Source organism: Callionymus lyra, chromosome 16 (assembly GCF_982586985.1).
Source record: "Callionymus lyra chromosome 16, fCalLyr1.hap1.1, whole genome shotgun sequence".
Taxonomy (NCBI): Eukaryota; Metazoa; Chordata; class Actinopteri; order Syngnathiformes; family Callionymidae; genus Callionymus; species Callionymus lyra.
Window position 1 is genome coordinate 15,829,613 of NC_141833.1, and position 20,150 is coordinate 15,849,762.

A 20,150-nucleotide genomic window follows, 5' to 3' on the forward strand; every position below is an offset into this window, starting at 1 on the left:
CTAAATTGTTGGTAGTTAATACTCTCTCTATATGTATATATGTATATATATATATCAATATATAATCAAGTTTTACCTCTTGAACATATTTTTTAGATTAATATTTTGTTTGTAGATGTTTTTATTCGTTTTTATTTTAACCGATTGTTTTGTATACAAACATATTTTAAAGCTGATTTATTAAATACAAATCAATGAACAAAGTGAAACATGCATGTAACTATAGTAAGTAACTATAGTAAGTAAGTAAGTAATGGTTATTTCTCTCTAAACCAGGGTCACAAAGCGCTTTAACAATCAAAAAAAAATACACAGTTAAACTATAGACTATAAAAGATCATGACAAATAAGACAAACAGAAAATCAGGGAAAAGCACAAATAAGAATGTATTAAGATGTTTCTTGAAGGAGTCAGTAGATCATAAAACACAGAGGAAGATGAAGATCGTTCCAAAGCTTAGGAGCAACAGCCTGGAAGGATTTCTCTCCTCTGGTCCGCAAGTGTGTTTAGGAACCATCAGTAGATGGTAAGGCTGGATCAGATCACTGATGAAAGGAGGAGCCTGACCATGAATAGATCTGAAAGTAAGAACCAGAATTTTAAAATGGACCCTGAACGAAACTGGCAGCCAGTGAAGAGTTTTAAGGATCGGGGAAATGTAAGTTCTTCTACTAGAGCAGGTCAGAATTTTCACTGCAGAGATTTGTATTAACCGCAGACGAGACAGATCCTTCTTGTTTAGACACCAAAATAAACTGTTACAATAGTCTAAACGAGAAGATACAAACATATGTATTAAAAGCTCCAGATCATGTTATGACACCATTTTCCTAAATTTAGAGATTTTTAACAGTTTTCTGCAGTGTTGAACTAGAGACAGTTAAACTATACTCTAAATGAAAACATTTGAAGAAAATGAAAGTGCGCCAGACGGACGAGGAGCGACTCAGGTGAGCACGAATCCTGACTCCACAGTCACTGAATTGTCTCATTTTGAATGAATGTTTTTGACTTTTGACAGGTGGTGCATCAGTTTGTTTGTTTTTTGCTGACAAACATGGATAAAAAAACAACTCCTATTATTTCAAATCTCTCCGTCATTGTGGAGGATTACAAGTGTTTCTTAAATCACTTGCCAGGAAGCGACAAACCCTTTCCTGTTTTATTGTAACTTCCTCAAAACCCTCTCAGCTCATGTGAATATTATGTTTCGCAGTCTGTCTAAACTACACTTTTCTTGTTAATCTTTCAAACGGCGCTTTATTGATTATATTTTTCATTTTTGATCATTCCCACCCCAACACACCACAGCATCAAACACTGGCCACCACAGACATGCAGAGGAGCTTCCTGCAGATGTTAATGATCGGAGCCTCCTCAGAAAGTACAGTCTACTCTTAACCTTCTTATATACATGGTCTGTGTTGCAGGACCAGTTCAGATGGACATAATGTTATGGTCCCGTGTTGTATGTGTTAGTCTCCTGACCACGATGAAGTCCAAGTACATGACACTCGAGCCTGTTTCTCTCTCAGATGATGAAGAAGAGGAAGAAGATGATGAAAAACTCTCAGAAGGACGTGAACCGTCTAGGAAAGACACCTGAGAAAGTCCTTTTTTGTAAAGTCAGGATGTTTGGCTAGAGCTTCGTCCTCCAGAAAGTCTGTAGTCTGCCTCTTCTTTGAGGACGAGGCCAGCAGTGGAGTCCATTTTTGTCAGTCAATAAACACAAATGACAATTGAGTCTTGTCTGTCGACGCCTGTGCTGTATCATTGATTACATTTGATGGACAATAATGTGTGTAATTTAATTGATAATAGCTGTTTTCCATTAGTACTGTTTGACCTTGAAACATCTATAGTTATTTCTTGAAGAAAATAAATTCAATTAATGTTCTTAGCCCTGATGCTCAATCTTGAAATTGAATGAATCCACTCCATTCTACACTCGTTTCGCTTAGTGTTTTAATTAAGATGTTACTTTTACGTCAGAAAAGTAGAACTAAACTTACCGAATCGAAAAACATTAACAATTTTATTCTGAAAAGCTCGCCGGAACCAGCTGGTTATCTCGTCAGACGGGGCTCAGCTGTCAGTCACCGTCGACCTGGAAGAAGCGGCACCGCGACTCCTGACGGTCCTGAGGACGATGTTGACGCCCAGACTCTCTGAACCGACCCGAAATAAAACGACACCCTTGTAGACTGTCGGTGAGTTCCGGGTCTGATGTCTGGACGGTTGTTTTTCCTCCCGTTAGCCCGTTAGCATCAAAGCGACTGAAGCTAATCGAAAATCCGCTAGCTGATGTTCGCCTCAGTTTTAGTGTTTATTATCTTTTTATTGTGTGTTTATTTATTATGACATCAGTTTGAATTGGATATATCATCACAAAGAGGGTTTTTATTTTAGTCGCAGAAAATAAAATGACCTGTATTTAGGATGAAAAAATATATAAACGTATCAAATAAATGTTTGACATTAGCATCCGTGTTTAAACCACAGATTTAGTGACTATGATCCAATAAAGTTGTTAGCAATGACGCTACGTTATCTTTAGCTTCCTCAACAGAAACAGAGCTGAGCTAAAAGGCAGGTGTCCATTGGTGCTGCCAGTCACGACTGACTGAGCGACAACATCTTGACTGTGTTCCAGTTACCGTCCTCCTGCCGCCCCAACGTCCAGGCCAGGAAGGGGGGGGGGGGTCCAGTTGGTACCTGAGGGAGTGATGCCCGTGGAGGGCAGCAGCAGCGTCGCCGCCCGCCAGGCCAAACAGAAGCGCAAGTCGCACAGTCTGTCCATCCGCCGGACCAACAGCACCGAGCAGGAGCGTCCGGGCCTGAACAGAGACATGCTGGAGGCACAGGTGACCCGCCGACCCACCACGAAATGACGGAAAGTTCTAGAGTCTACAAGACATCTCTTAAACTTAAGGGGTACCTAAGATGGATCCCTGAGGGGTCCCACTGTTGTTCATGACAGAATTGTTGGTGAAGTGGTTGTAGATGTCAGACGTAAAATAACGTGTCGTTACCTGTCGTGGACACATGAGTCAATGATCCGATTTTAATCCACTTACACCGCATCAGCTTGACTTAAAAGAGAGTGTGTGTCCACGTGTTTGTGTGTTTACATGTGTTTACATGTGTGTGCAAGTGTGTGCGTTTGTATTGGTTTCTTTCTCTGTGTGTGTTTTGTTGTTTGTGTGTTTACATATGTGTTTTTGTGTGCAAGTGGGTTTGTTGGTGACTGTGTTTTTGCTTGTTTTCTTGTGTGTGTGTCTTGTTTTTTTGTCCTGTGTTTTCATGTTTCTTTCTGTCTGTGTGTTGTTTTTTTTTGTTGTACATTTTTCGGTGTGTGTGACTCTGTGCATGTGTGTGTCATTGATGTTTCAATTTGAAACAATTTCAATTTGACTCGATAAAAAGTCTGTAAATCTAGTTTGTGAAGTCAGACTCGAAAGCAGATCGATGACATCATCAATAAGTCTCGGGTGTAAAGGTCACTGTGGTTGCCATGGCAACGGTCTGCCTAACTCCCACTCTCTCTCTGGTCCAGTCCTCCGACAATCTGGAGTCCCTGGCTAGACTGGAGGTAAGTTTCAGGTCCTGAATTGTTGGTCCTGGTTTAAAGTCCTGACCTAGTTCTAGTGCTCTCCTAGTCCTTGTTTCACCCCCTGTGACAGGAGCCAGCAGGTCCAAACTCACTCGCCCCTTGACCCCTGAACTCTGGTTAGACCTCTCCTCGAGTGTTAGTTGACAAGTTAATCAACATGAGTCTAGGTCCAAGTCATGGTCGTGTCTGTGGAGTTTTCTTCAGGTCTCTGTGTCTTCCCACAGGACTCCAAACTTCCTCTGTCCCTGAGGACCAACCTGCTGGACCTGTTCAGTCAGATCGAGAGAGAGTTTGAGAACCTCCACCTGGAGAACATCGAGTGTGAGTTTTACCGACTCGGCAGCTCCTCCTGCAGGTCTCTGAGTCTCATGTCGCTTGTCTGCAGTGAGGCGAGAGATCGAGACGCTCAACGATCGTTTGACCGGAGACGGACAAACACTTGAAGGTGCTGACTTGGCTAAAGGAGCTCTGAAGACCAAAGGTGAGTGTAGGTGTAGTCGGGTCAGGAGGCTGCAGAGTAGTTTTCAGTTTTGTTTGGTCAGTTCTTCTAGTCAAGTAGCGAGTCGACTCTTGAGTTTGTTCTTCTAGTCAAGTTACGAGTCGACTCTTGAGTTTGTTCTTCTAGTCAAGTTACGAGTCGACTCATGAGTTAGTTCTTCTAGTCAAGTAGCGAGTCGACTCTTGAGTTTGTTCTTCTAGTCAAGTAACGAGTCGACTCTTGAGTTTGTTCTTCTAGTCAAGTAACGAGTCGACTCATGAGTCAGTTCTTCTAGTCAAGTAGCGAGTCGACTCTTGAGTTTGTTCTTCTAGTCAAGTAACGAGTCGACTCATGAGTCAGTTCTTCTAGTCAAGTAGCGAGTCGACTCTTGAGTTTGTTCTTCTAGTCAAGTAACGAGTCGACTCATGAGTCAGTTCTTCTAGTCAAGTAGCGAGTCGACTCTTGAGTCAGTTCTTCTAGTCAAGTAACGAGTCGACTCTTGAGTTTGTTCTTCTAGTCAAGTAACGAGTCGACTCATGAGTCAGTTCTTCTAGTCAAGTAGCGAGTCGACTCTTGAGTCAGTTCTTCTAGTCAAGTAGCGAGTCGACTCTTGAGTCAGTTCTTCTAGTCAAGTAACGAGTCGACTCATGAGTTAGTTCTTCTAGTCAAGTTACGAGTCGACTCTTGAGTCAGTTCTTCTAGTCAAGTAGCGAGTCGAATCTTGAGTCAGTTCTTCTAGTCAAGTAACGAGTCGACTCATGAGTCAGTTCTTCTAGTCAAGTAGCGAGTCGACTCTTGAGTCAGTTCTTCTAGTCAAGTAACGAGTCGACTCATGAGTTAGTTCTTCTAGTCAAGTTACGAGTCGACTCTTGAGTGAGTTCTTCTAGTCAAGTAGCGAGTCGACTCTTGAGTCAGTTCTTCTAGTCAAGTAACGAGTCGACTCATGAGTTAGTTCTTCTAGTCAAGTTACGAGTCGACTCTTGAGTTTGTTCTTCTAGTCAAGTAACGAGTCGACTCATGAGTGAGTTCTTCTAGTCAAGTTACGAGTCGACTCTTGAGTTTGTTCTTCTAGTCAAGTAGCGAGTCGACTCTTGAGTCAGTTCTTCTAGTCAAGTAACGAGTCGACTCTTGAGTCAGTTCTTCTAGTCAAGTTACGAGTCGACTCTTGAGTGAGTTCTTCTAGTCAAGTAACGAGTCGACTCTTGAGTCAGTTCTTCTAGTCAAGTAACGAGTCGACTCTTGAGTTTGTTCTTCTAGTCAAGTAGCGAGTCGACTCTTGAGTCAGTTCTTCTAGTCAAGTAGCGAGTCGACTCTTGAGTCAGTTCTTCTAGTCAAGTAACGAGTCGACTCTTGAGTTTGTTCTTCTAGTCAAGTTACGAGTCGACTCTTGAGTTTGTTCTTGAAGTCATGTAGAGAGTCGACTCTTGAGTCACTTCTAGTCATGTAACGAGTCGACTCATGAGTTTGTTCTTCAAGTCATGTAACGAGTCGACTCTTGAGTTTGTTCTTCAAGTCATGTAACGAGTCGACTCATGAGTTTGTTCTTCAAGTCATGTAACGAGTCGACTCTTGAGTTTGTTCTTCGAGTCATGTAACGAGTCGAATCTTGAGTTTGTTCTTCTATTCATGTATTGAGTCGACTCTTGAGTTTGTTCTTCTAGTCAAGTATTGAGTCGACTCTTGAGTTTGTTCTTCTAGTCAAGTAGCGAGTCGAATCTTGAGTTTGTTCTTCTATTCATGTATTGAGTCGACTCTTGAGTCAGTTCTTCTAGTCATGTAACGAGTCGACTCTTGAGTTTGTTCTTGAAGTCATGTAACGAGTCGACTCTTGAGTTTGTTCTTCTATTCATGTATTGAGTCGACTCTTGAGTTTGTTCTTCTAGTCAAGTATTGAGTCGACTCTTGAGTTTGTTCTTCTAGTCATATAATGAGTCGACTCTTGAGTTTGTTCTTCAAGTCATGTATTGAGTCGACTCTTGAGTCAGTTCTTCTAGTCATGTAACGAGTCGACTCATGAGTCACTTCTAGTCATGTAACGAGTCGACTCATGAGTTTGTTCTTCAAGTCATGTAACGAGTCGACTCTTGAGTTTGTTCTTCTATTCATGTATTGAGTCGACTCTTGAGTTTGTTCTTCTAGTCAAGTATTGAGTCGACTCTTGAGTTTGTTCTTCTAGTCATATAATGAGTCGACTCTTGAGTTTGTTCTTCAAGTCATGTATTGAGTCGACTCTTGAGTCAGTTCTTCTAGTCATGTAACGAGTCGACTCTTGAGTTTGTTCTTCTAGTCATATAATGAGTCGACTCTTGAGTTTGTTCTTCTAGTCAAGTATTGAGTCGACTCTTGAGTTTGTTCTTCTAGTCATGAAACGAGTCGACTCTTGAGTTTGTTCTTCTAGTCATATAATGAGTCGACTCTTGAGTTTGTTCTTCTAGTCATGTATTGAGTCGACTCTTGAGTCAGTTCTTCTAGTCAAGTTACGAGTCGACTCTTGAGTGTGTTCTTCTAGTCATGTTACGAGTCGACTCTTGAGTTTGTTCTTCTAGTCATGTAACGAGTCGACTCTTGAGTTTGTTCTTCTAGTCATGTAACGAGTCGACTCTTGAGTTTGTTCTTCTAGTCATGTAACGAGTCGACTCTTGAGTTTGTTCTTCAAGTCATGTATTGAGTCGACTCTTGAGTCAGTTCTTCTAGTCATGTAACGAGTCGACTCATGAGTTTCTGTCCCTACAGCGAGTCACAGCACAAGTCAGCTCTCCCAGAAACTGAAGACGACCTACAAGGCCTCCACATCAAAGGTAAAGTTTCCTCTGTTGACTCTGTTGAAGGTCCTCAAGTCACCTGGTCATGGTCAAAGACCTGGAAGGACAACTCTCTAGACATGAGCTCCAAGTGTTCTTGTTGTCTGACCCCTCTGGGTTCTAGTCCTCAATCTACTCACGCAAACTAGTCGCCTTTCAACAACAAGTCCTGAGCGAGACCTGGACAGGGTTTGGACCTTTAAGAAAAAAAAAAACACTTGTGTGTGTCTTTTTTCAAACTGTCTCTGGTCCCTGTAGCCACGTTCAAACTCGTGTCACGCCCGGTTCGGTCGGCCACGCAGCTTCAGCAGGACCGGTTGGGAGTTGTGGGGCGGTGACTCATGGGTAATTTGTTCTCTCCCCCTTCTTGTCCCGCCATGATCCTTGAACCAGCCGGGCCCGCGGGTCGACCCGCCCTCCTCCAGCGACCTGCTCTTCCACATGTAGGAACCTCCAGCTTCTGCAAACGGAACCAGTCGGGTCTTTGTGTCGGAGGGGGGGACCCGCTCACAGACCTCCACACAGAGATCCTGCTGGTTGCCATGACGACCATGCCATAACCCCTTTTTAAAGGACTTTACTCATCAACACTCATGTTTGTTCTTGTGTGCAACATAAACAACATGTAATCACATCAAGACTCATGAAGTCATCCTCATCTTCATCCTCATCATCTTCATCATCTTCATCATCGTCATGAGACTTTCAAGGTTCCCTCAACACAGACACTCGAGACCAAACCAGAGTTGTTAGAAGACACGGCAGAGTTCTGAGAATTCTCATGAAGTTTTTTGAATCTCAAGAGAAAACAAAACTGTTTCTACTTTCAGTCATGTCACGACTTGACTCAACTTCATTTTGTTCTTATGATCAAGGTCGAGTTGAACCCTTGAGTTGGTTCCTCTAGTCAACAAAGTAGTCGAATCTTGAGTTTGTTCTTGTAGTCAACAAACAATTTGAGTCTCCAGTCAGTTCCTCTGGTCAACAAACGAGTCAGCGTTTGAGTTTTTACCAATGGTCACTGTAAGAAGTTAGAGAAAACAAAATGGATGTCTGGAGCTATGAAGGTCTCATTTCTACTTCCATCTGGTTCTTTCTTTCTTCTCATTTTACATCTTCTTCTGTTTCCACCTCCTCACCTCCCTCCCTCCTCTCCTGTCTATCATCCGTCTATCATCCGTCTGTCTCCAGTAGGAACTCGTTGGCTGGCTTGTGTCCATCGGACAAGAGTCTCGTCTGTATCGTTCCGATCTTCAACGTAAAAAATCTTGTCTCGAGTTTTTTCAAAATAACAAGTTCAAGTTTTAACTCGTCCTTGGCAAAGTCCGAAGCTGCTTTTAACGAGTCTCTTATCGAGTCAGTCCAAGACTTCAGCCGCTCACAGCTAAACCTGACGCTGCCGCAGTTGATCCTTCCGACTTGGTGCTACTGACTTGGTGTTGTTGACTTTGGTGCTGCTGACCTGGTGCTGCTGACCCGCTTGGCTTCTCTCAGGGCTCCTACACTAAAGTCCGGCCGTGCGTGGAACCGAGTGATTCTTTGGTTCTGGTCCAAATACCGGTTAGAAGGTGTCAGAGCCCTGTCACCCCCCCTCACTGCCTTCTCCTCCCCCCCCTCCTCATCACCTCTCCCCCTCTGACGGTCTATCATCAATGTCCAGATCGTGTCCAGTTTCAAAGCCACCACGTCCAGAGCCGTGTGTCAGCTGGTCAGGGAGTATGCGGGTCACAGAGACGGGCTCTGGGACCTGAGCGTGACCAAGACTCAGCCGGTGGTCCTTGGAACCGCCTCGGCAGGTGAGTCCCCTGGTAAATACCGGTCCTTCCCCCCTCCTGACATGTCCCCCTCCCCGCAGACCACTCTGCCATGTTGTGGAGCATCGAGACGGGAAAGTGCCTCCTCAGGTACCTGGGTCACCAGGGCTCAGGTGAGTCCAGATTCACTAACTCGTGTGACCAAACATGGGGCTGAGCGACCTCTGTGTCTGTTCCCAGTCAACTCCATCAAGTTCCATCCCAGTGAGCAGATCGCTCTGACAGGTACGTACGCACGCACACACACACACACACACACACGCAACTGTGACCTCTGACCTCTGGTGTGTCCACAGCTTCAGGTGACCAGACCGCTCACGTCTGGAGGTATCTGGTCCAACTGCCCACACCGACCACAGACACCAGTGTGAGTGTCTCTCACACACACGTAGACGCACACCTACTCATACACCGGAGACACACAAACAGAGTGACACTGATACAGACACGCACAAACGCAGAGAGGCACACACACAAGCTGATACAGGCACACACACAGTGAATCTTACAAACACACACACTGACACAGACACACATGGACATACCCAAAGAGTTTTACACGCACACACACACAAACAGACACACGCATAGTAATTTACACAGACACACACACACTTACACAACACACAAACGGAGAGACACACTGAGACACTCGCACAAACCTACACAGAGACACACACTGACACACACACACACAGTGATACACACAGACACACACTAAGGCACACACACAAACAGACACACAAACAGAGAGACGCACACTAAGGCACACACACAAACGGACACAGACACACAAACAGAGAGACACGCACTAAGGCACACACACAAACAGACACAGACACACAAACAGAGAGACGCACACTAAGGCACACACACAAACGGACACAGACACACAAACAGAGAGACACACACTAAGGCACACACACAAACTGACACAGACACACAGAGATAAAGACACACTGACACACACAGACACACACAAAGAGAGTCACTGAAACAGACACACACTAACACACACACTGACTCTCCCTGCAGCAGTCACAGCCTCTGGATGACGACGCAGAATTCTCAGACAAGGACGAGGCAGACGCCGAGGCCGAAGGTCCGAACGACTGCCCGACGCTGCGTGTCGCGAGCACGACTCTGCGCAGCCACCAGGGGGTCGTGATCTCTGCCGACTGGCTGGTGGGAGGCAAGCAGGTGGTCACCGCCTCGTGGGACAGAGCCGCCAACCTGTTCGACGTGGAGACCTCCGAGCTGGTCCACTCTCTCACCGGTCCGTCCGCCACGACATTATGACCACCTGGTGGTTCGGCTCCATCAACAAGTGCGATTGTGTGTCCAGGTCACGACCAGGAGCTGACCCACTGCTGCACTCATCCAAACCAGCGCCTGGTGGTCACCTCGTCCAGAGACACCACGTTCAGGCTCTGGGACTTCAGAGATCCGTCCATCCACTCGGTCAACGTGTTCCAGGGACACACGGAGTCAGTGACGCACGTCTACACGTTACATAATGACCTTCTTACCTTCTCTGCGTCTCTGCAGCACCGTGACGTCGGCCGTGTTCACGGTGGGAGACAACGTGGTGTCGGGCAGCGACGATCGCACCGTCAAAGTCTGGGACCTGAAGAACATGAGGTCGCCCATAGCAACCATCCGCACGGACTCTTCAGTCAACAGGTGAGAGACGGTCATCGGGTCTTAGAGAGGTCCATCTGAAGGGACCTCGACGGCAAACATTAGTTGCTACAACAACACAGGAAACAAAAATAAAACTTGAAACAATAACACTAACAATAACAACATTAGTGACGACATAAACATTAATTGCAGCAAGAAAACCGGCAAAAAAAAATAAAACCCCTGAGTTATCTTCATAATCTCAGGTACTACGAATTGGTGCGAAGCCCTCTAACCAATAGCGAAGCGGTTAGAGGGCGGAGCACCAATATGAAGTAGAACCCCTGAGTTATCTTCATAATCTCAGGTTCTACGAATTGGTGCGACGCCCTCTAACCGCTTCGCTATTGGTTAGAGGGCGGAGCACCAATATGAAGTAGAACTAGCATCAATAACACTAACAATAACAACATTACTGATGACAAAAACTTAAGCTGAAACAACAACACAGGCAACAAAAATAAAGCTAGCATCAATAACACTAACAATAACAACATTAGTGACGACAAAAACATTAGTTGCAGCAACAAAACAGGCAACAAAAATAAAACTAGCATCAATAACACTAACAATAACAACATTAGTGACGACAAAAACATTAGTTGCAGCAACAAAACAGGCAACAAAAATAAAACTAGCATCAATAACACTAACAATAACAACATTAGTGACGACAAAAAAATTCGTTGCACCAACAACACGGGCAACAAAAATAAAACAAGCATCAATAAAACTAACAATAACAACATTAGTGACGACAAAAAAATTAGTTGCAGCAACAACACGAGCAACAAAAATAAAACAAGCATCAATAACACTTAACAATAACAACATTAGAGACAACAAAAACATTTGCAACATTCAAACTAGCAGCAACAAATAGCTTATACACAATGAAACTAACAACAACAACAATAGCAAAATCAACATCTTCTCATTCTTGGAAGTTGGAAGATAAAAAGTCCTTATTAATAGACAGATTTATAATTCATGGCATAGATGAAGCAAAGTGGCTCTTTCTACTGATTAGAGATGCGTCTGTTGCCTCGGTAACTGACTCAATGTTTCTGCAGCTCCAGCTGAGTCACAAATATCTATAAATAAAATGTATATTTAGTTGTCTCATTCGCTCATGTCGCCTCCAGGATCAGCGTGTCGGCGACCCAGAAGGTCATCGCGCTCCCTCACGACAACAGGCAGGTGCGACTCTTCGACATGTCGGGGGTGCGACTGGCTCGACTGCCGCGCAGCAACAGACAGGTGCGTGGAGAGTGAGGCGCGTCTGCGCTCGGGCTGCAGGTCGTCTGAGCGTGAAGGTGTGTCGCTGCAGGGTCACCGGAGGATGGTCTGCTGCTCCGCCTGGAGCGAAGACAACAACTCCTGCAACCTGTTCACCTGCGGCTTCGACCGCCAGGCCATCGGCTGGAACATCAACGTCCCGGCGCTGCTGCAGGAAAAGTGACGACCCCCGTCGACCCCACCCCCCCCGTGACCCCGTAGAAGCGAAAAGCTGCCCCAGTAAGAAGGTGTGTTTAGAAAGTGCTGTTTATGTCTGCCGACATCTTCACGCTAGTCATGTGACCAGTTCACCAGGTTAGAATGTTTTGACGCCAAAGTAAAAGCACACCGAGTCTGTCCAGATGATGGACAGGACGCTCAAACAATAGCTGCCACAGTGACGACGTAATCTTTTTTTTCCTCGTCAACCGTTTCTGTCAAGTGTCAGTTGTGATCACGTGACGGTGATAATGCTGCTCTAGTGCGCCCCCTACCTGCTGCTTCACCAACCACCAGAGCTTTTAGTTGTAAAACTGTTTTAATATACTTCACTGGACTGAAGTTTCAAATGTAGAACCTGTCTATCAATGAGTGGAGAGGCATCAGAAGGGGTCACCTGACAGGTGAGAATCCAATAGAGAGGTCAGAGGTGAAGAAATAACAAGATACGTTGCGCTCTTGATTAAATATATGTGTGTGTCTGTGTGTGTGTGTGTTACAAAGAGGCTCCCTTAAAACGACTCACTCGTGACTGTTCCGCTTTTGTTCAATCTGTCCTTCAGAATAAAGGCAAACCTGTCACTCATTGTTAAACCTTTTGTTGAACTTTGACCCTGAAGCTGTTTTGTTTGTTGAAGCTTTTATTTTGAAACGGAACAGGAGGTCATAATGTAAAGGTAAGTCAAGATAAAGTGTGAAATAAGAGTAGCAGGGATCTCCACAGGTGACCGTCAGTAAGGTATCGGCTGTGCCCTGGTTCTGGTCCAGGGTCCGAACCCGGCCCGCTGCAGAGCCGCTCTGAACTGCTGGGCCGCTCTGTGGTACCTCCGGGCCGAAGCTTTGACCCCTGCGTGCGTTCCAGGGTCATCCTCTGGTCCGAACTGGTGAGAGAAACACAGATCAGCCATAACATTATGACCAGCAGGAATACTTTTGGGCACTCACCTGGCCCTGCAGCGCCCTCCAGCGGGTGAACAGAGAACTCCTGCTCAGTCTGGACGGCCCGCACGACTCCACCTTCCTCCCTGTGCAGGTGCTGATCTCCTCCAGACCCTCGTCTCCTTCACTCCAGTTCAGGCTCAATGACGGCGCTTTACCAGCTGGACGACTGTCACTGCGGCTCAGACCTGAAGTCCAGACGGGTGAGTTACCTGAGTCATGTGACCACATCTCAAATAAGAGCTGACCTTCAGTTTCCCTGAAGCCTTATTATGGAAGTATATCAGTGGCATCAGAATGTTGGATGGTTGAATTACATTTTTTTTTAAAATAAACATAGGATTATTTTTTAGAATAATTGGATTCAATCTATCAATATTCATTTATTAAAAGGTTGACATTGATTAGGAATAATGACACATGTTAATGTTATTTTTTAAAATTTTAATTATTTAATAGTTTCACCGGACAATACCTAAAGAGTAAGCATCTACTTGATCGAAAAACTGGTGCGTCAATACAGTATGGCAGATTCCAAAGAAGTGGCATTTTAATTGGAATTTATTGAATTCAAAAGGCTACAAATAAAAAATATTTAATTAATTATTTATTATTATTGGAATTAGAATATCAAACTGTGTAAAAAAAAAAAAAGAAAAAGAATTGTATTAAATATTTAACTAATTCGTATTTGACCTCTATCTTTAAATATAGAATTAATTCAATAAAAATAGAGAAAGTCACGTCGATGCTTAAACGAATATTTAAGCAACAGTATTTTTAATTGAATGAATTGAATTTTAAAGGCTACGAATAAAAAAATATTGAATTATTTCAATGTTTTTTATTGGAAACAGAATATCAAACTACTTGTAAACAAACAATTATTGATTTTGAAAATATTCGGTTTTCTTTTATTAAATATTTTCTTTTCTTTTTTTATTAATTCAACCTTCAATAAAGGATTTAAAGAATTCTGTATTTATCTAAAAAAAAAAAGATTCAATGCTTCAGAAAAATGATTCAACATTTGAAATGTTAAATTCAACTGGTCAACATTCCGATGTTACTTCCACGGTTTGGACTCACAGCCGAGCAGCAGCTTCTGACGTCGGTATGGCGCCGCCAGGTGTGTGACGGGTGCGAGGCGGCGGCCAATGGCTCTGCTCAGGTGGGCCACGTGACTCAGCGTCCCCACCGTCAGGCTGTGAAGGTAAACGGGCTGGATCAGGTGCGACATCAGCGCCCCCTGCAGGCCCACCGCGCACCACCTGTGGAGCGGAGACGAGGGCGTGAGTGGAGTTCCAGGAGTCCTGGGATTTCTTCTTAAAACTCACTTTGCCAGCTTGTCGGTGCAGGACATGCTGGCCCGGACAGGTTTCTGTGCCGGGACCGGCAGCGTGCCCTCGCCCCCGTCCACCTTCATCCTGAGGCCGCTGCGGTACCTGCAGCTGAGACCTGACCGACACGATGATGTCATACGTGATGATGTCAGACATGACGGTGACTCACCTCTGGTCGTCGACTCGTACGGACAGTGGAGTCGAGCGTCGCCGCACGGGGAGCAGCTGACGAACATGTGGAAGGAGACGTCGCCCTGCAGCTGGTATCGGGGTCCGCCGTCCTCGGCGACGAAGATCGACGCCCCCCTGGCTTCTGTTGAGGTACTTATGAAGGGTCAGGTTTTTAGACACTGGATCATGGGGTTGTGAGGAAATATTGATACTCTTAAATATCAGGATATTTCTTTTCACGATCAAGTATTGATATTCTAACAACACTATCGATTTACAATCAATATTACATACAATATTACATAATAACATTACGTCCTCTGCAGCTAAAGGAACAATGTAAGTAAGTAACTAATTTTTATTTATATAGCACTTTTCCAGACCAGGGTCACAAAGCGCTTAAACAATCAAAAACAATACTCGATAAAATATATACTTTAAAGGTCAAGATAATACTGAGAACAACACAGGAGTTCCAGAAAATCAAGGAACTTAGGCAAGGACTTATTTTAGATCCCGGTAATGACTGAGGACGAGAGGATACGGTCGACTCATGCAGCTTTTAAAGCCGATGTTTGGACATATTTTGGTTTGAAAACAAATGAAAGCAGTTACAACTGAGGACGAGAGGATACAGTCGACTCCAGCAGCTTTTAAAGCTGATGTTTGGACATATTTTGGTTTCAAAACAAATGAAAGCAGTTACAACTGAGGATGAGAGGATACAGTCGACTCCAGCAGCTTTTAAAGCTGATGTTTGGACATATTTTGGTTTCAAAACAAATGAAAGCAGTTACAACTGAGGATGAGAGGATACAGTCGACTCCAGCAGCTTTTAAAGCTGATGTTTGGACATATTTTGGTTTCAAAACAAATGAAAGCAGTTACAACTGAGGATGAGAGGATACAGTCGACTCCAGCAGCTTTTAAAGCTGATGTTTGGACATATTTTGGTTTCAAAACAAATGAAAGCAGTTACAACTGAGGATGAGAGGATACAGTCGACTCCAGCAGCTTTTAAAGCTGATGTTTGGCCATATTTTGGTTTCAAAACAAATGAAAGCAGTTACAACTGAGGATGAGAGGATACAGTCGACTCCAGCAGCTTTTAAAGTTGATGTTTGGACATATTTTGTGTTCAAGACAAATGAAAGCAGTAACGACTTCGTCAAGAGTCATGTGGTCTGTAAATTCTGCAACACCAGAGTCAAGTACTCGACAATACTACACATATGTACTTGTTCCTACAGTATTACTATATATTGTATTGTTGCCCCTGTATCGTGATACGCATCATATCGCCAGAAACTCTTGCCAATACACATCCCTACTAGATCATAATTTCAATGTAGGTATAGCTGCTACATTATGACCACCAGACCAAGTGACTGCCGGTCGGAACCTTCGCAGATAAAGACCATAGTCTGTGGACCTGTGTCGTACACTAGTCTCTCGAGAAGCTCCCCGACCCTCAGCAGGGTGGTCATAATGTTTATGCAGTCCGTGTTTATACCTGAGCAGCAGTTCCAACTGTGCGTACAGGAATCGAACCAGGGCCCTCCTGCAGACCACCTCGGCGTGGCAGTCCTTCAATAGATCATCTCTGTCGCAGACCTCTTCCGAGTTCACACATTTGGTCCCCGTAGCTAGACTCACCACCCTGGCCGACCTCAGCTCGAACCCTGCAGGGAAAGAGACTCGGTGGGTGAGGAGTTGCGCACCGTGGCTTGGTCAGCACTAGACCTTGAAGTACTCGCCTCGTGTCATCACGACTCCAGCCAGGACTTTGTGACGGGTCTCTGAGAAGTGACGACCCCCCAGCTCCAAGAACTTCCGCATCACCAGACCGTAGACGGACTCGGCAAAAACCTGAAGATCAATGTTTTTTTTGTTACATTTCAAATGTTGAATTCTACCGTTCAATATCTTGATGGCACTGATACGCTTCCATATACCGACCTGTGGTAGCTGGTTCCGAGTTAGCGCCCCCTGCAGGCTGCTCCTCTGAAGTCCCAGGCGGAAGAGCGTCCACAGAGCCGCCGAGGCCGCCTGAGCTTTGGCTCGTCTCTTGCTGTGGCTGCATCCTTCGAACACTCGCCCCTGCAGCCGCAGCACCGTCACAAACGTCCTCCAGGGTCGACCCGGGACCCTCTCCTCCGTGCAGGAGTACCGGAGAGCCGGGATCAAGGAGTCCAGAAGCAGCACCGGGCTGACTCTGATGTCCTGCAGCTCATCTGTCACGACCTCTTGATCCTCAACTTCCCGGTTCCACTCGTCCATCCAAAACTCCTGGACCGGCTGGTGCAGTGGGGTCTTCAGAGGGACGTCTCTGGTCCATGTTCTCTTCTTCCCTTCAGGAATGTGGACAGTCGGACATGATGTCGTGGGCTCAGACCTCTGAAGGTCTTCCTGGGTCAGATTCTCCTGGAGCTTGAGTCGGGAGGTTCCTGCAGAGAAATAGGATCGTAAGGAAGACACTTGTCAGTCCAGGGTCTCCAGTGTTCTCTTGTCTGCCTTTCCTTGAGTGGATCGCTGTGACCCTCGACCTCCTGCCCTTGGACTCCTGAGCTTGTTCTTTGCTTCTTAACGTGGACTCGGACATATTGAGGTTTTTCGGGATCCATCAGTGAAATGACAGAGCAGCCAAGTGGCACGTCAGCAGCTGTGCCGGCAGTAATCCGTCCTCACTCATCTCTACTCAGTCGTGGACTGGGACGATCCATCTGTCCGTCAATCTGAGACGCACTCAGGACTGGAGAAGATTGAGTTGGTCGACGAGGTCAACTTCAGGAGTTGAACTTCAATCAATGAAGTAATAAACTCATGAAACAATAAATCAGACGACAAGTAATAAAATGAGGACTGAAGTCTTTTCTTTTTTTTTATGCAGATAAACGAACGTCAAAAAAAAGTTTCTCGCTCAATGACTGTTTTTCCTGCTTCGTACCAACTTCCTGGAGGAACGAGGACTATACCGAGATGAAGTCGTAGATGAGGATGGAGAGAAGGAGGAGGGGGGAGGAAGGTTCTCCTCTCAGCAGGAGGATGAGCGACACACAAAAGGCTGACGTCCATTAATGAAAACGACAAACAGCTTAGCGACTGTGAACAACTTTGTAATCTGCTTCTGAGATTAGAGCTCAACAATCGTCCGTAATCCATGCTGACCTGTTGACCTGTAATTATGATGGAGCACTCATTTTCATCACACCATCATCCTTATCACACCATCATCTTCATCATCTTTATCATCTTCATCACACCATCATCCTTATCACACCATCATCTTCATCACACCATCATCTTTATCATCTTCATCACACCATCATCTTTATCATCTTCATCACACCATCATCCTTATCACACCATCATCTTCATCACACCATCATCTTTATCATCTTCATCACACCATCATCTTTATCATCTTCATCACACCATCATCCTTATCACACCATCATCTTCATCACACCATCATCTTTATCATCTTCATCACACCATCATCTTTATCATCTTCATCACACCATCATCCTTATCACACCATCATCTTCATCACACCATCATCTTTATCATCTTCATCACACCATCATCCTTATTACACCATCTTCTTCATCACACCATCATCTTCATCACACCATCATCCTTATCACACCATCATCTTCATCACACCATCATCCTTATCACACCATCATCTTCATCACACCATCATCTTTATCATCTTCATCACACCATCATCTTCATCACACCATCATCTTTATCATCTTCATCACACCATCATCCTTATCACACCATCATCTTTATCATCTTCTTCATCACACCATCATCTTCATCATCTTCATCACACCATCATCTTTATCAGACCATCATCTTCATCATCTTCATCACACCATCATCATCATCATCATCACACCATCCTTATCAAATCATCATCTTCATCATCGTCATCACACCATCATCTTTATCACACCATCATCTTCATCATCTTCATCACACCATCATCATCATCGTCACACCATCATCTTTATCAAATCATCATCTTCATCATCGTCATCACACCATCATCTTTATCACACCATCATCATCATCTTCTTCATCACACCATCATCATCATCTTCATCATCTTTATCAAATCATCATCTTCTTCATCATCATCACACCATCCTCTTCATCATACAATCATTAAACCATTATCATTCTTATCTTCATCATCATGTCATCGTCATCACAACATCAACTTCATCATCGTCATCACACCATCATCTTCATCAAACCATCATCTTCATCATCATCTTTATCACACCATCATCTTTATCATCTTTATCACACCATCATCTTCATCATCTTCATCACACCATCATCTTCATCATACAATGATTAAACCATTATCATCTTCATCTTCATCATCTTTACCACACATCATCTTCATCCTCCTCATCAAACCATCATCTTCATCATCTTCTTCATCACACCATCATCATGTCATCGTCATCACATCATCATCTTCTTCATCATCGTCATCACACCCATCATCTTCATCATCTTCATCATACAATCATTAAACCATTATCATCTTCATCGTCATCATCTTCTTTACCACACATCATCTTCATCATCCTCATCAAACCATCATCTTCTTCATCACACCATCTCCTTTATCATCTTTACCACACATCATCTTCATCATCCTCATCAAACCATCATCTTCATCACACCATCTTCTTTATCATCTTTATCACACCATCATCTTCATCATCTTCATCACACCATCATCTTCATCATACAATGATTAAACCATTATCATCTTCATCTTCATCATCTTTACCACACATCATCTTCATCCTCCTCATCAAACCATCATCTTCATCATCTTCTTCATCACACCATCATCATGTCATCGTCATCACATCATCATCTTCTTCATCACACCATCATCATGTCATCGTCATCACATCATCATCTTCTTCATCATCGTCATCACACCCATCATCTTCATCATCTTCATCATACAATCATTAAACCATTATCATCTTCATCGTCATCATCTTCTTTACCACACATCATCTTCATCATCCTCATCAAACCATCATCTTCTTCATCACACCATCTCCTTTATCATCTTTACCACACATCATCTTCATCATCCTCATCAAACCATCATCTTCATCACACCATCTTCTTTATCATCTTTATCACACCATCATCTTCATCATAGTCATCACACCATCATCTTCATCATAGTCACCACACCATCATCTTCATCATCGTCACCACACCATCATCTTCATCATCGTCTTAACACCATCATCTTCATCATCATCATCTTCATCATCATCATTATCTTCATCACATCATTATCATCTTAATCATCATCACACCATTATCATCATCATCAGCTTCACCACCATGTTTGTAACTCATCACTCTTCATCATCATCTTCATCGTTGTGTTGTTAAATCATTACTCTTCATCATCATCTTCATCACCATGAGAAGGTCCCTCTTTCATCTGACCTCTGACCTCACGGCTGTCCTTGGCATTTTTAGACGAGTCCATCTTTAAATTAGATTTTCCTGGTTTAAACATCGGAAAGCGGATCTGCTCTCCTGCGGGACCTGGAGTATCGGAATAAATAATCCATCTGCGCTCGTGAACAAACATCCCATAATCTCGGGAAACATGAGGAAACAGAAGGAAAGTTGAGGGTTCAACTGAGCTTGGAACTCCAGTCGTGAAGTTCACTGACTTCCAAGAACTTACTTCTGCTTCTCCGCCTTCTCTTGCTCGTCCTCTGGGTCCAATCCCAGCGCTCCAT

At 44.1% G+C, this 20,150-nt stretch overlaps 2 protein-coding genes across 4 annotated transcripts; one reads left to right on the forward strand and one right to left on the reverse strand.

Annotated features, from left to right (window-relative positions):
• The first annotated feature begins 2,087 nt into the window (after positions 1 to 2,087).
• On the forward strand, positions 2,088 to 12,481 carry LOC148063939 (WD repeat-containing protein 37-like). 3 transcript variants are annotated; one of them, XM_087811531.1, is made up of 15 exons: positions 2,088 to 2,211; positions 2,655 to 2,865; positions 3,839 to 3,935; positions 4,000 to 4,095; positions 6,826 to 6,890; positions 7,152 to 7,238; positions 8,554 to 8,689; positions 8,749 to 8,820; positions 8,888 to 8,932; positions 9,004 to 9,074; positions 9,743 to 9,983; positions 10,053 to 10,194; positions 10,256 to 10,390; positions 11,536 to 11,650; positions 11,721 to 12,481. In XM_087811531.1, exons 2-15 carry the CDS (start codon positions 2,728 to 2,730, stop codon positions 11,850 to 11,852), a joined length of 1,572 nt encoding a protein of 523 aa, XP_087667657.1. In that variant the 5' UTR covers positions 2,088 to 2,211; positions 2,655 to 2,727; the 3' UTR covers positions 11,853 to 12,481. The 3 variants fall into 3 exon arrangements, with proteins under 3 accessions (XP_087667657.1, XP_087667658.1, XP_087667659.1); XM_087811532.1 differs by lacking the exon at positions 7,152 to 7,238; XM_087811533.1 differs by lacking the exon at positions 7,152 to 7,238 and having other exon boundaries at positions 9,746 to 9,983.
• Positions 12,482 to 12,618: 137 nt separating this feature from the next.
• On the reverse strand, positions 12,619 to 20,150 carry LOC148063940 (inactive double-stranded RNA-specific editase B2-like). Its single transcript, XM_087810362.1, has 8 exons — positions 20,096 to 20,150; positions 16,300 to 16,787; positions 16,098 to 16,209; positions 15,854 to 16,022; positions 14,164 to 14,493; positions 13,916 to 14,097; positions 12,833 to 13,014; positions 12,619 to 12,768 (listed from the first exon to the last, which is right to left on the reverse strand). Exons 1-8 carry the CDS (start codon positions 20,148 to 20,150, stop codon positions 12,619 to 12,621), a joined length of 1,668 nt encoding a protein of 555 aa, XP_087666488.1.

Excerpts from the sequence above, each read along its gene's own strand:
- LOC148063939 (XM_087811531.1), top strand. The coding sequence starts at position 2,728 with ATGCCCGTGGAGGGCAGCAGCAGCGTCGCCGCCCGCCAGGCCAAACAG. Across the intron at positions 4,096-6,825 it reads AGGAGCTCTGAAGACCAAAG|CGAGTCACAGCACAAGTCAG; the intron begins GTGAGTGTAGGT and ends CTGTCCCTACAG. Across the intron at positions 7,239-8,553 it reads TGTGGGGCGGTGACTCATGG|ATCGTGTCCAGTTTCAAAGC; the intron begins GTAATTTGTTCT and ends ATCAATGTCCAG.
- LOC148063940 (XM_087810362.1), bottom strand. The coding sequence starts at position 20,150 with ATGGAGCGCTGGGATTGGACCCAGAGGACGAGCAAGAGAAGGCGGAGA. Across the intron at positions 16,210-16,299 it reads CTCGGAACCAGCTACCACAG|GTTTTTGCCGAGTCCGTCTA; the intron begins GTCGGTATATGG and ends ATTGATCTTCAG. Across the intron at positions 16,023-16,097 it reads TGGAGTCGTGATGACACGAG|GGTTCGAGCTGAGGTCGGCC; the intron begins GCGAGTACTTCA and ends CTTTCCCTGCAG.